The sequence below is a fragment of the Ammospiza caudacuta genome, chromosome 5, assembly GCF_027887145.1.
Source record: "Ammospiza caudacuta isolate bAmmCau1 chromosome 5, bAmmCau1.pri, whole genome shotgun sequence".
In the NCBI taxonomy this organism is placed as follows: Eukaryota; Metazoa; Chordata; class Aves; order Passeriformes; family Passerellidae; genus Ammospiza; species Ammospiza caudacuta.
Window position 1 is genome coordinate 5582828 of NC_080597.1, and position 15172 is coordinate 5597999.

The 15172-nt window shown below is 48.2% G+C and overlaps 1 protein-coding gene across 1 annotated transcript in view; it reads left to right on the forward strand.

Annotated features, from left to right (window-relative positions):
- Positions 1-836: 836 nt before the first annotated feature.
- Positions 837-15172, forward strand: part of CACNA2D4 (calcium voltage-gated channel auxiliary subunit alpha2delta 4) — a 119443-nt gene continuing 105107 nt past the window's right edge. The window contains exons 1-5 of the mRNA XM_058804820.1: positions 837-943; positions 5634-5715; positions 10658-10774; positions 12257-12316; positions 13863-14025. Coding sequence (XP_058660803.1) covers positions 837-943; positions 5634-5715; positions 10658-10774; positions 12257-12316; positions 13863-14025 — 529 coding nt within the window. The remainder of the gene's footprint in view (positions 944-5633; positions 5716-10657; positions 10775-12256; positions 12317-13862; positions 14026-15172) is intronic.

The window sequence follows — 15172 nt, forward strand, 5'->3', positions numbered from 1 at the left end:
AGGTCGGGGAGGCCCCACTAGGCAGAGATCGAAGCTCTGGGAAGGCTCTGGGGGATGTGGATGCGACCCCTTTAAAGCAGGCACGGCCTGACCTCCGGCTGGAGAAGCCAAGGCCCGTCTTCAGAAATCAGAGTAATCCCGGGTGATTTTATCCCACTCCACTTCCCTAAATCTGCGGCTGCTGCTGCTTGGCGAGGGGATTAAGGGCTGGCAGGGGATTACGTAGCCGCTGCAGCTCCCAGCGCCGAGCTCCCTCCTGGCGCGGCCGCTCCGGGGCCTGGAGCCGCTCCGTACCCGTGGGTGCGCACCCCTGAACGGGGCCGGAGCCGATCCCCACCTGTGGGTGCGCACCCCTGAGCGGGCCCGGAGCTGCTTCACGCCTGTGGGTGCGCACCCCTCACCGGCGCCCGAGCCGATCCTCACCTGTGGGTGCGCACCCCTGACCGGGCTCGGAGCGGGAGCCGCTCCTCACCCGGAGCCGCTCTCTCCTGACCGGGACCGGAGCTGCTCCACACCCGTGGGTGCGCACCCCGGGCCCGGAGCCGCTTCACACCCGTGGGTGCGCACCCCTGAGCGGGCCCGGAGCCGCTTCACACCCGTGGGAACGCACCGGGCCGCGGCTCCCACACGGTTCGGTGCCTGGGCCGGACAGCCCGACGGCGCCCGGCAGCCGCGGCGGCGCTCCCGGGGCAGAGGCGGCCGCGGTGCCCCCGGGGCTCGGCCCCTCACAAGCAGCGCTCCCAGGCCGGCACCATGGCGGGGGCCTCCGGGGAGCTCCCTCAGGGCAGCAGGAGCGGCGGGGAGCCCCCGCACGCCGCCGGCCGGAGCCCTTGCTGATGGCCGGTGCCTGCAGGATGGGGCCCTGGGCCGTGTCGTGGATGATGCTCTGTCTGCTCTGCCTGCCGCCCTGGGCCAGGGCCCAGACGAAGATCCCGCTGGAAACGTGAGTGTTGCTGCGTGCATGGGCGCTGCGGGTGGGAATTGCCTCCCCGGCATGGCAGGCGCGGCAGGGACAGGCTGCTCCTGAGGGACACATGTCTCCAGGGGGACACATGGCTCCAGGGGCTGGCACTGCCCTCCCTTGGCTCCTGGCAGAGGACACAGACATGGGAGCTGCCAGTTCTGTGTCCAGGTCTAGGCTAAGATGCAATGCCTCTTCCTCCCACTCCTCAAGAGTAGCAATGATACTCATCTCCTTTAGTTAAGTATTTTGACATCTATTAATGCTCTCCTTTAATGCACTGGGCAGCAGAAGGCGAAACCAGTTTAAAGACACGTTCATAAAACCTCGCTGCCGCTGCTGCAAAACTTGCAGAGATCCCACCATGGAGGCAGACGGGAGTGGCCCCAGTTTGGCAGCTCCCAGTTGAGCAGAGTTGTTTCAGTAGGCACTGCTGGGTTTTAAGATGCCAGGAACACCCAAGGGATGCACAGCACTGGCCGGGTTCTGGCTGGGGAAGGTGCACATGAGGTGTTGGGGCAGTGACACACCTCTTTGTGCACAGCAAGGTTTGCAGCTCCAAAGCTCTGGTCCCTTGCGTTTGTCTGGGTCAGTGCTGGCTGCAAAGGGCCTGGGTAAAGCACACAGCCGTGTTTATTCACCTGTGGCTGTCAGAGGATGTTAGCGAGCGAGGCTGAATGGAGGAAAGAGGCCTCAGCCCTTCTTGCTGGTGCTGGCTCCACCTCTCTACAAAAGGCGTAATGGCCCTCCCGAGAGCTCCAGAGGGAAGGAATGAGAAGCTGAGCTGCGATACAAAGCACACCCAGCCGTGGTTTGTGCGTGCACTGCACATGCAAGGACTCTAGATGCATCTTTTGGGGTTTTTGGTTTGCAGACTTTGGGTTTGTAGCGCTCCAAGGCCTGCGTGTGTCCGTGTGACGAGCGGCTCATCCAGCACCGTCACTGCCGGAAAGCTCCCCGCCAGCAACGTAGCCCTGGCAGCCCCCCAGGAGCCCAAGAGCTCTCAGCAACCCCAGTTTATAGAAACTTCACCTTGTTAAGCTGATTTGGGCGAGTTAAATCCTTTAAGGATTAGAAATGTCAGTGCCGGCGTTGGTTAAAGCTGTTGTGGGGCAGCCTCTGGGGTGCTGGGACAGGGCTGTGGGTGCAGGACAGCAGCTTGGTCTGGACAGGGGACAACTCTGCCAGCCAGTTTGAGGAGAAGACATCTGAAAAATCAACTCAAGACAGCTTAAGCACTTTCCTGCGTTTGTGGAAATGTTTTTTATTCAAAAATTGCCAATAAGGCACTTAGAGATGTGCCACCAATCCAGCCCATCTGCCCAGGAGCTGCACTGACATTATCCAGGAGGGTCTCAGGAAACTTTGCTGCCCATTCTGTTCTTGCACTATCAAGCCCTTCCCCAGCAAAAATGCTTCTGATTTGGGTTGCACAGAAAGGACACAGAGGTTACACAAGATAAAATCCAACTTCTGCCAACTTCAAACCAAGCAAATCAACTTTTCATGTCCAGGATAAATACCACATAGGAATACCTTTTGGCATTGAAGCCTATGGCATTTAGAAGCCAGCCTGTCCTTTTTGCTGTTCTTGCCACAGAATACAAGAGCAGGGATTAGAAGCAGACAATCTCTGACCAAAACCTTTTCTGATGTGTTTTGTTATAATGTGATACTGAAAAAAAGAAATTTACGTCACTTTGCACAATTTGGAACTTATTCCTGTGCAAGAATGAAGAATAAACAATAGAAAAAGAGCTTTTCTCCTCTGGTACTAAAACCAGAGCAATGGCTGAATTAATCCCTGGTGTTTCAAATCCACTCATGAATTTAACCAAAACACAAAAGTCGCCCTTTTGAAATGAAATTTCAGCAGGGAAATACATTGGCCAGAGGCCCAGAGGGAGTAAGTCAGTCAGCAGAAAATGGCTCTGTTTCATGGGTTACACAGGGACATTTTGGGGGGGACACAAAAGCGGAGCCCTCCAAGCAGCAGCTGGGTTCAGGCAGGGTGAGGTGACACAAGGCTCAGTCGGGCTGTGCTGCTCCCCAAGCCCTGTCTGGCTTTGCTGCATCGTGCTTGGATCACTGCCAGCTCGTTCCTCTCTGTGCAGAAATCTGCTCAGTCAGTTCCTAGCGGTGCTGCTGGGGTGCCAGTTCAGCGCACAAAGCGCCTCTTCTCCCCCACTGGACGCAGCCCTGCTCCTCCACCAGCCGTGGTGTAGGCAGGAGTTGGGGCTGACTTCTTCTTAAGGTAGTGGAACACTGGGAAATGCTGGTGGGAGAGGCAAAGATCAACTTGGTGTGGCCTCTTTAGGCTGCTCCTGTTGCCTTCATACACCTACTCCTGAGCTGGACAGAGCCAGCTTCAATTAAAAGAAATGTCTCTGCAAGCTGGTGAATTTCAGAATGACCTTTTCTCTCGCTTGTTTATGAAAAAAAATTTAAGTTCAGCAGGCTGCCCTTAATTTCCCAGTATTCTAAGGCAGTATTCTAAGGTTGCTCATTTCCCTGGCTAATAATTGTCTTTTAAATACAAAAATGCCAGTGTATTTCTGCCTCTTCACTTTCCTACTTTGCAACTTCCATGAAATGCCGCCAGATATGTTTAATGACACAAACTTTAGCCCTGTAACACAGAGATTTGAGACTTTTGAGCCCTCTCATTCTTCTGTGCCCTTAACTTTCCAGCCAGTCCTCCAGAGCTGCCAGTCTCTGCCCTTCTCTTTGGTCCCCCTGTCTTTGTGCCTCGTTCCTCCTCTGCTTTGAGACCAGAAACAGTAACAGTCCCTGAGCCAGAGCAGACATCCCAAAACTATACAAACCCCGTTTTTATTCAAGTTCTGCTGTTACTGGAAGTTTCAAGAAATTGCTCAACTAATCAGAAATTAACACCACAGACTCTTCCACCCTGTTGTGTTGAAGAATGTTGAGGGCTGGAAGGAGCAGGGGCACACTATAAATATGACACAAAACAGAGGTGAGGGGAGAGAAATGGGGAGAGAAATGAAAAATAAACATCCCTGCTGAAATTACTATCCCTTCATGTTTAGGTTTTCTTTTTCTACAGTAAAAGGCAAGGAGACTGGAGAATATTTGTTAAATTCAGCACAAAACATCTTGTACATAAAACTTGCAAAGCCAGTAGGAGCAGATGGGCATCAATTTAAATGTTGATCCAGAGATCCTCATATCTAAGGGAATGATTAGTCACTACTACAACAAACAGGAAAGCATCCCATGGGATCCCTGTTTCCTCTTTTATTCCAGGCTTGCTAGAATAACTCTGATATAGCCAAATAAATCCTGGTCTCCTAGAAAATATCTGTATGCTTTTTTCTCTGAGGATGAAATGGTGAGATAAAAGCTCTGGCTCTGCAAATAAGAGCAGATGCACAATGCAGAAAAAAAACAAAAGTAAAGAAATTTACTTTAGCTGGTGCTAGCTCACACTGAATGGTTAAATATGAATGCCTCATTGCCAATTAAGGATTGATTTTAAAAGGCACCCACTCTCTCATGCTTTTTTATAGCAGTAGAGAGAGGTGCAGAGCTGAAGCTTTGTGTTTGCTCCAAATCATCCCCTATGTGTTTAAAAAAGCCTGTGTGTTCCTGTGTGCAAGAGGGGAGTTTAGGCAGGCTTTCCTAGGCAGAAGTGAGCTCCTGTGATTATTCCACCATTGCTGTGCTGGCTTTTCTCCTGCGCTCATCTCTGTGTTGGTGTGTTATTTGTGGTGCAATGCACTGGGAAAACAGGCCCTGGGGTTAAAGCCTGCCTGGGACTCAAAGAACTCCCCTGGAAGCTGTAGGTAAGACTCTGCACTTATCATAAAGAAGTGTAACTGGAGAGGGCCACTCATTGCATTAAATAAATCTCTCTTAAGTGAATCCTTGTTGAGGGAGCTGCCTGGCATTGCTTGTGTAAGTGCTGATGAAGTGCTCTGTCAATTCTGGGAGCCATCTATTTTGATTTGGATGGCTCAGTGTTCAGGCTGCTCCTCAACATCTGACTGTTCTCCATGTGGGATCGCTGCCATCCATTATTTCCAGGATGGCACAAGCTGGGGGTGCTTTACAGTGACAATGTGCATAATCAGCTGTGGCATTATCAAGCAGCTGCACCACCAGTGAGAGCAGAGAATTTGTCTGGCTCATCAGTCTGTGGCCTGCTCTGCTGGAGGAGCTGAATGCAAGGGGTGAATTGTGGCACCTTCTCTAAGTCCTGACACTTATTTCTCTTCAGCAGATTTGGCACTGAGTGTCTAGCCCTTCACCCCAGGGCCTGTCATGAGAGATGAATAAGTGTCTGCAGAAAGCAATTTATTTCCCTTTGCTAGCAACAGAAGGAGCTCAGATGCCATCTAAGACCAAATTTCCACATCCAAAGTTAGGTGGGACAAGTTCAAGACCAGCAGAACTCGGTGTTTCTCCCTGCTCTCCAGTCTCTTGGGTGGAATGTCCAAGAGCAGCACTGTCTCCTTGCTGCTTGTGTGGCTGGACAGAACATTGCCACTGTGGGAGAGTGGTTTAGAGAAATAGAGGGATTTGTACTCAGGATGATGGAGTTTTAGCTGTCTGAAGAAAACTCTGCAGACTAACCAGCTGTCTGTCTGACCACCTCTGCAGATTTGGAATTATTAACACGGGTTTTCCTTCTTTTGGCCTTTTTTAGGGTGAAGTCCTGGGCAGATGCCTTTGGTGGGGAGCTGTACTCCATTGTGACTAAGTATTCAGGCTCTCTCCTGCTGCAGAAGGTAGGCAAAACCTGTGAGGGTTCCCTTTGCTTTGTGTCACCTCCCTGTGTGCCTCGCAGGGTGGAGGATAGAACAAGGCACTGGTGTGCAGCTGTCTCTTAAACCATGGAGCTCCATATCCCTAAGGCCAGAGTGATGCCCTGTGGCCATTCTCCATGGATGGAGAGGGAGATCCATTCAGTGCCTTCCCTGCTTTCATCAGCCATTGCTGAGCACCACTTAATTGTATCACTTTTTGTTACAAATACTTTTTAACAGCACTCCTCATGTTTTCCCTCTGATGATCACCTCCTGCTCTTCCATGCTGACCCTTCATTCCTCCTTTCCTAAGTCTCTCTGCTACTCATCACTCACCCCACCATCCCCTCCTGCATCTCTCCAGCTGACACTAATTATTTTTTTTGTTTCCTCATCTGTATTCAGCCAGTTGTTTATCAATTCTTTGCATTTTGCCATTAAGACTCTGCCTCAGGCAGCTGCCCTGGAAGCCAGGGGGGCAGAGTTTGCTTGGCCTGTTCACCAAACAGGCACTACTGCACTAAACTTTCCAGCAGCATTCAGGGGTGTAGCTTCAGGGGCTTTAAACAAATGGTCCCTTTTGCAGCTGTAGAGAAGCTTCCTTAGGTCAGTGGGGAATGGCTGTTCCTCTTTCAGACCTGGGGATCTCTGCCCTGCACCTCCCAAGTGCTGCTTTTGGGAAATGGTGCCTGCTGACTGCATCCAAAGGAATGCACACTCCACTTTGTGGCCATCCAGTGTTTTACTCTTTCTCTGATTCTCTGACACAAGCCATGAGTTTTCCCTTACACCTTCTAGGTGTCTGACTTCTGTCCTCATATTACCATTGTCAATTACACTCACATCCCATGCACAACACAGGGTTTGGGTATCACATTCCTTGCCTCACTGCTAAGCCCTGTTTCCCTGTCCCCAGAGTGCTGCTTTTTGCTGGAGTAAGGGATCATATCCTGCAGCACTCACTTTGCTGGGTTTGACCAGGACAGGCTTTCAGCGTCCATCACTGAGGTCTGTGCTCATCATCAGCTTTTCTTGGAAGGAGAGAGTCACCCTGCAATAAAAGCTGTCAGCCCTGATAAAGGTACTTCTTGCACTAATTGTGAGGCAGCTGCAGCAGGATGTGGATGCAAAAATTGGGCTTTTAGCAGTTTTGATGATGCTTCTGCATTGCCTGTTGTCCCCTGGGGTCCCCAAGCCATAGCTCCCAGTGTGTGTGACTCAGAAGGAAAATGTCACTTTGAGTAGGGGTACAGATGAGCTTGATGTAGCCTTGCTCTGTGAACACTCGAGTAAAAAATCATTTCTTAAATTCATGCGGTGTTGTGTTCTGCCCTAACTTGACTTTAGCAATTTAAGCAGCTCAAGTTTATCTTTTAACTTCTTGAGCTTTTTTATCTCCTGTTGTTTCCCTGGGAAATAAGGGAATAGGGGAGAAGCAGCCAGCACTCACTTCAGTCCTTTTCTTTAGGTAGGATTTCTTCACAATTTATGTCAAAGCAGGGACTATCCCAAGAGGGCTCCCACTGCATCCCTGGCACCTCCAGCACTACAAGTGGATGCAGACAGATCTTTTGCTAATAAATATAATTTCCATGCACCCTGGCAGATCCTAAATAACTTTATGCAGATTATCTCATTGGTATGTTAGGCCTGGGGAGCCAAACACTCCAAAGTCTGAAAATTAAAGACATGGATTTACCGGCTCCCCAGACACCTTGCTCTTTTTTGGGCTATTACCTGTTTTTCACATCAGATATTTCTCTGCATGCAGGATTGTGCCCAGACCAGCAGAAGTGGGGGGAGCACAGTGCAGAGGTCCAGGTGATTCTTTTCTCAGTGCTTGTTTAAGTCAACAGACATTTTGTCTCTGAGGAAATACAGAAGGTGCTATCATCTCAGTTTGGATCTTATTTCATGTCTCCCTCATGCCTAATGGTCTTGAAGTAACCAGCTTATTGTAGCTGTGAGAGTCATAATTTTTCAGTTACTGAATGCTTTGCATATAAACCTTGTCTTTAATACTTGGCATAAACTTTCTTTTATGGTTTTCAGTTTGCTTAGTTTTCTTTGAACTTTTTGTTTGTTTCCTCCAGAAGAACCCTAAAATCATGTTGCACACTCAAGTAGTTGACTTCCTACCAGGCTGTATCATTCCCAGAGGCCTGGTGAGATCACAGACATCCCTTGAATCCCCAAGGGCAGGCTTTTACCCTGCATCACAGCTTGGCCTTGGTGTTATTAGAAAGCCCAAAAAACATGCAAAGAACAGACAAACTTGAGAAGTTCAGTCAAGACATTTTCCTGGGTGAAGATGAAAGGAATGTCTTTCACACTCTTAATTTAGTTCCACTAGCAGTGAGTAATGCAGCACTGTGTATTTCAATAGGCTGGATTTTATGGAGGTGGGAACAAGAATATATACTTGGTGACATATCTCTGTTCACAGATAAAACTTAGGATACTGAATTCTGGATATTCTACTTTTAAATCACCACCCCCGTCACGGCAGAAGGGGAATCTTAATGAATTGCTCCTACTGTTTTAGGGGAATGCTAAGTGCTAGATGAATAAGGAAAGGTTTTGTGTTAGAGCTGAGCTAACTTCTTGGCCTCTTTTCAAACATCAGATCATTTCAGCCAGTTCTCCCAAGCCTGACTCCTGTTCTATAACTTAAAATGATCTGATAGCCTGAACCCCAAGCACAGGTTGTACAGGATGATCCTGGCCAATACATGCACCTGAGCTGACTTCCAGCCATGGTGTCTGGTGACAGGATTGAAATCACAGCTCTGTTGCCCACCATTAGAAAATCTTGGATGAATAGTCATCAACAGGCAGAGATTTCCAGGGCAGGAATACAGGCATGTAGTGGTTTCCTGGTTCATTTGTAGGAAAAAAGCTCAGATAGTATTTGAGCTCAAAACTGGTGTATTCCTTAGCTAACTGGAACTTTGCAGAAAGTTGGGTGGTTTTTTTGTGTTGGGTTTTTTTCCTTCCCATCTCTGGCTGGATCTCAGGCCTGAGAGGTGCACGCCATGAGCAGACTGGTATTCATTTCTCATTATTACTTTTACCCCATAACATCTGCTTGTGAGTATGTCAAAAGCACATTAAAAAATTTACAGAGAGAGGGAAAAGCCCTGTTGCTTTTACCTGAGGCTGTGCTATAGGGTAACTGTGGCAGGTCACTTTGTGAAGTGCCTGCCTGCCCATGTGTCCTCCCCTTGGTGAGCTTTCCCAGGAGAGATTACCCTGCTCCCCCAGCAGGGCCTGATTAAAGCCCAGCCTGGCAGAGATCACCTCTGTGCTGGCAGAGCTGTGACACAGAGCTGAAGGGACAGACACCAGCTGGGGGTGTGCTGCAGTGTCTCACCAGCCAGGCACCGTGGTCAGGGGTTGTGCTGCACATTTCTCTTCTGGCAGTGTGGTTACCCCAACCTTCCTGCTCAATCCTCTTCCTCCTCCTGCTTCCCCTGCCTGTCCCAGCTCCCCAGCCCAGGGGATGGGAGGCCTGGCATTTTTAATCCAGTAAAACCCTTGCTGTTAATCATGCCAGACAGAGCGAGCAGCCTCCCTGCCATGCCTGCTGTGGGCTGGATGCTGCTGCTATTTCTGTCTGACTTCCTCAGCCTGCCCCGTCCTCGAGGCATTTCTGCCTCTGCCCGTGCTCACTCCTGCATGGTCAAGGAGCTTCTTGAACAAAAGGGACTCCACGGGCTCACCCTAAAGACATGCAAAGTCCTTTCCCTGCTGCTTCTCTCTAATTCAGAAGTGTCACTAGAGCCCCTGCCATCTCCTTGCCCTTTTAACCACATCATTTTTTTTGCCCAGCCCTGGCTGAGATTGCTGCTCTGTTGCTAACACAGTGTGAGGATGGAGGGGGGGCTGTACACACTGCAGACAAAACTGATGATGAGGGACCAGGGAATTGCAATTGGTTGCCTTTGAGTTTCCAGATTGCTCAGGAGATAAGGCTCTGTCTTTTCTGAAATAAGTTAATTGTCTTGCGAACTTTCACAGGTTTCATTAATCTTTCTTTCTGGCTGTCTCTGTTAGCAGAGGGATTTTTTGCAAAGGAGAAATAAAGACCATTTTAGCCAGTCTTAAAAGAACAGATTTAAGGAGACAAATTATGCTTACAGTTTAGATGTACTCTTGGGTTTTTTAAATTCCTAGGTTTTATGAAACGTGGTGAGAATAAACTGGTTATCTCTAAAGCTGTCAGATCTAGATCCTCCTCATTATAGCACCTCTCCCCTTGGAGGCAGCAGCAAGTAGCCATGCTCATAATTCCTAGGTTTTGGGAATTGCCTCTGTGTTGCTCTTGGCCTAAATTATTATCCTGGGTGCCCAATAAGTGGCATCATCCCTTTCTGTCTCAGCTTTTCTTGCCAGTCTCCCCTGTGAGCACTGAGCAGGCCCTTCTTGCTAGAGACCTGGCAAGTTCCCTCACAGATGGGGTGGCTCTGAGGCAGCACAGTCAGGACAGTGCCCCAGAGCTCACATGGCATAGGAAGAGCTGCAGTGACAGCACACAGCTCCATTCCCTTGCTCTTCCCTCTGCCTTGAGTGTGCTGGAGGTGTGTGATATGTATAAAGCTGTTGTGGATGTCAGTGCACAGTTTGGGTTTTTAAAAGTTGGCCTTCTGCTTCTCTCTAACTTGTAGGCACTCGTAGCTTCAGGTGCATTGCTCCTTTCTACAGCCACAAGCTCACAGTTGGATCAGTTGTTTTCACTTGGTCCAAGTGCTTTGAGTTGTGGCCTCAAATCTGCAGATGGAAAAGGGGGAAAGGCAAAGGTGGAAGGTGATAAAATCAGAGCACTTGTTTCAATACAAAGACAATACCCAGCTAGCAATGATAGATTCATCCCCCTCCTTAAGAACCTCCTGCTCAGCAGGATTTTCTTCCTTCCCTTGGGTAGAAGTACAAAGATGTGGAGCCAACCCTGAAGATCAAGGAGGTGGATGGCTTGGAGCTGGTGAAGAAGTTCTCGGAGCAGATGGAGAGCATGCTCCGCAGGAAGGTGGAAGCTGTTGAGGTATGACCACTGCCTCTGGGGCTTTGGGAGGGAATTTTTGTGTCCTGCCAGCCCCAGAGCAGCAGGCACAGGGCTCTGCCTGCACCAGGAGTGTGTGGGTGCAGGGGTTGTGTGAGGACTCCCCTGCCCAGGCAGGAGCCTGCTGGTGCAGCTGGCTGCTCACGCTGAGCTTTAAGCAGACACTGGTGGGAGGATGTGGGCGTTCAGACAAGGGGATGCTGGCTTCTCCCTCGGCTCAAATTAGAAAATAAGACAAAAACAAAGTCTAGGAATAAATATGAGGGAATGAACACTCTTTTAGGAGACAAGCTGTTTAAAAAGGGGGAGAAGAAAACCTCTCAGAAGTGAAAAATCCAGTTCATCCTTCCATAGTGCACACTGGCTGCTGAAGACTAGGGGCTTGTTTCAGCTCTGTGTGTGGCTCAAGGGGAATTTCTGCACCTCCTGAGCACAGGCTGCAAGGAAGGTGCTTGGATTTCCAGCTGTGTACATGGGGAAGTGTGGAGGAGGTGGCAAGGGGTCTGTAGCTGCTGCAGTGTGGGAGATCAGAGCAGGTAATCGTTCTGGCCCCCCTTGCTTCCTGCATCTAAGGATTTATCATATTCCTGTGTATTTACCTACTATGAAAAGCATATTTCTGTAGTCACAGAGCCTTGACTGTTTAAGGCTTCTAATGTGGAAAAGTCATCCAGAAACACATCATTTGAATCTCCAAGTGAAATGTGGGCATATTTAGTCCCAGAACTTTGGCCAATAACATTAAATTCTTAGCCATACTTCTCCAGTGTTTGGATTGCCTTATCCTTTGTGAGGGAGCAAAATGTAGTTTTGCTGAGACTGTTGCTGATTGTGCAACCTTGAAAACATGTACGTGTTTAGTTGGATCCCTTCCCAGTCTGTACCAATTGAGAATTAGTGCCCTGAAGCATCATACTGGAGAAAACTGGCTGATTTTATTGCCTTCCATAAATGGTAAGAGCTTATAAACGGCCACAGCATCGCTGAGCCCTTTACAAAATCCAGTCATGGTCTTTGTCTCAGTAACAATACCAGACTGAGACTCCCACAAGGCCTTTTCCTTTGATGAGATACTGACATCAAGCTGGGGCTGAAATGCCTTTCCCATGGCTTTTTGGAAGGGCTCATGGAAAATGAAATTAAATCTGTCTGTTGTTTCTCTAAATGGACCTGTTTCTGTTTGTATATGTCCTGTGATATCTAAAATTGCTCTGGGGTTTAGCAGGGACTCTGGAGTAAGTAGGTGTGAATACACTTGGCAATAAATAGCTGCAAATAATGTACCTTCCAAGCTGTAAAACTGTAGCACAGAATGACAGGTCAGCAGGAGAGGAGGGAAAGAAGGAAGTTTATAACCCCAGACGTGGTTGTGGTGAAGGAGGCAATCGCTGATACAGCTGGGAGAACTTCTGGAGGGCTTTGCCACAGCACCCACTCACCTTCGTTTCTGTGTGCTTGCTTTAGAGGCTGGTGGAAGCAGCAGAAGATGCAGATCTGAACCATGAGTACAACTCCTCACTGGAGGTGAGTTTATCCTGGTCAGTGGCAAACGTGGCACACATCCTCAGGGCACAGCCAGGAACCCACCCCCACCAGGTTCCTGGGCTTAGGAATTGCCTTGTCTGCAGGACACTCAGAGACTGCTGCAAATAAGAGATATCCTTGGCAGATCCCAAGCCTAGGAACGCCAAAAAGATTTGTCCCTGTGGCTCTGGGAGGGGAAGGATTTGGGAAGACATTGGGCTGAGTGATGTTATTGGCTTTACTTTTACTGCACTGGCCAACACTGTCATTATGTGATGTTTTCGTGCAAATTAGCTGGCACTTTGTGGGTTACTTGACTGGAAAATGAGCTAAAAATTGAGTGTGAATGAACAACTAGGAGGATGCTGTTACAAATACCCACAGCAAACCTTAATCCAAATGAACTGAGTTTCTCACCATCTTTCTTAACAGCTCCCATCATCTTTTCTGTACCAGACAGACACCCACTCGTCAGGACTTCCCTTAAGGTGAAAGTTTGGTGCTGTCCAATCAATTTGGATAATTGGCTTTCTGTTAATAACTGTTTGTTGTGGCCAAGCTGTGGGATTATTGCTGCTGAGGGGAGCTGGAATGAAAAGGCTGTGGAAGGAAATTCTCTATCCACAGTACAAGCACAGACAGCTCAGCAGAAGGACAGGCTACCCCTGCAAGTACATGTCTCAGTTGCAGGAAAGTTGAAAACACTCCTTGAAATCAAGCTAGTTACTAATTTCATCTCACTTTTTATTTTTCCTTTCTTAAAGAATCCCATTAGCCACGTTAGTTGGGTCAGCTGCATTCACAGTAAGGGGCATGGGTGAGTTGAGGTACATGACTCTGTATTTGCACACTCCATTTGCACCCTCTGGGTGCTGCTAGTGCTTGAACACTAATCCTTATGTAACCCCTGGCTCAGATAAAGTCAGCAAAAGCATCTTAAAAACATAGGTTATCCAAGGACAAAGAATGCCCTGGATGTACTAAAGTGACTGTAGATGGTAAATCCCCAGTGACCTTCATGGGTGGGGGGACACTTCATTGTCTTTGAGCACCTTCTGCTTGGTCCTTTGCTCCCAATGAGTGCCTGCTATTTGGAGTGCCAGAATGAGGGGATAATCCCAGCTGGATGTCCAGCAGTGAACTCAGTAAGGGACAGGCTGGGTGAGGTCAGCACTGCTGTGTCCTGTGCTAAACCTGGGAGCCAGACCCCATAAGACACTTCACCTTTCTGGCTAATCCCCTAAATACAGCTGAGGGGCCACAGGAGGCTGCCACCCTGCCCCTGTGCTCTGCAGTGGTTCTTAAGCAATGCTCCTGGCAGTGACAGTGCTTTCAGTCATGTGGGCATATGACAGCAACAAACAAAGTGGCCAGAAACCATCATTTGGGCAGCTTGACACTTCCAGTTAGTAATAGCTTGTTTGTGGCTCATTTTGATCCTCTTTGAAGCCCTGATTCTCCATATGTCCCCTCTTTGTTTTAAACAGTGCTGGTAATAGTCTGTGCTATTCTCTCTTTGTCTTTTTTCTATTTGCTTCATCAACAGTTTGATTACTACAACTCTCTCCTGATTAATGATAAGGATGAAAATGACAATTACGTGGAGCTTGGGGATGAATTCATTCTGGAGCCAAATGAGCATTTCAATAACCTGCTGGTGAACACAACCTACAGTGATATCCAGCTGCCCACCAATGTCTACAACAAAGGTAATGGCCTCTGCCTTCTCACTGATGGTAGGGTGGTGTGGAAATTATCAGCAGCAATACTGGAAACAAGGATGGGAATAGAAAAATAACAACAGAGGGGAAAAAAAAAAAAAAAAGGCAGGGTTGGAAAGCTGCTGTCCTAAGGGACAGTCATGTCTGTGCTGTCACTGTGACAGGTTTAGGTACAATCTGCTCTTGGGAAACCTCTCGTGGTGGACAGGCCTCCATGTCAGGCAGGAAGAGGCCATGGGATATTCCCCTAGGGTCTCTCAAATTTTTGGAGGACACAGCCTCCTTATTATCCCAATTTCCCTGCTGCATTTCCCTTCTCTCTTTCCCCATTGGCTGAGGTACTTGAGAGGCACAGACTTCCTGGAATGCCTGATACCAAAGATTTCCCTCTAATGTGTAACCTCCCTTTTCATTTTTAATTCTTATGGAATTTGGAGTTTTTCCCCATTGTTTCTTTCATCTTTCAATATTCAGTTTCATTTACCAGCAAACCTACAGTTTATTTGTAAAGGCAAATATCTTCTTCCGTTAATCAATCAGTGAAATTCTTCCCATTGTTTATCTCTCAGTGCTGATGTTGTCTACCAGCAGACACAGTTTGTTTGTAAAGATGAATCCATCATTCCTCTCAATCCCCACCAATGAATGGCAAGGAAGAGCTGACTGATGGACTTTGGTAGGGGCCAGGGTTAATTGATGCTGCACCAAAGGTATAAAAGGTGGAGGAGCCATTTTGTGGGTGAGCACATGGTGGTCCATGCTCCCAGTGCTGTCAGGGTTTCCTTATTCAGTCTTTTGTTGTACTTTGTTAAGGTTTAATAAACCTTTCTGTAGGGGGATAGAATATAAGTAAATAAAGGTAGTATAGAAAGTAATCTTGCCCCCTAAAGAGTTGCAGCTGGGCCAATTATCAAAGATTAGGAGCAGGCCACAGCTGTAGTCAATAAGAAGAAGAGTGCTATAAAAGAGTGGATTTGTTGGTTGAGGGAGAACTGGAGTTAGTTGGCTGCTGTGAGAAGAAGAAAGAGTCAGTGCTTAAAGGAGCTGCCTATGAGAAACATCAAGGAGGTAGGAAACTTGCACTAAGGAGACAACAATATGGAACTCTTGCAATATAATGACAACACCTTTCAAA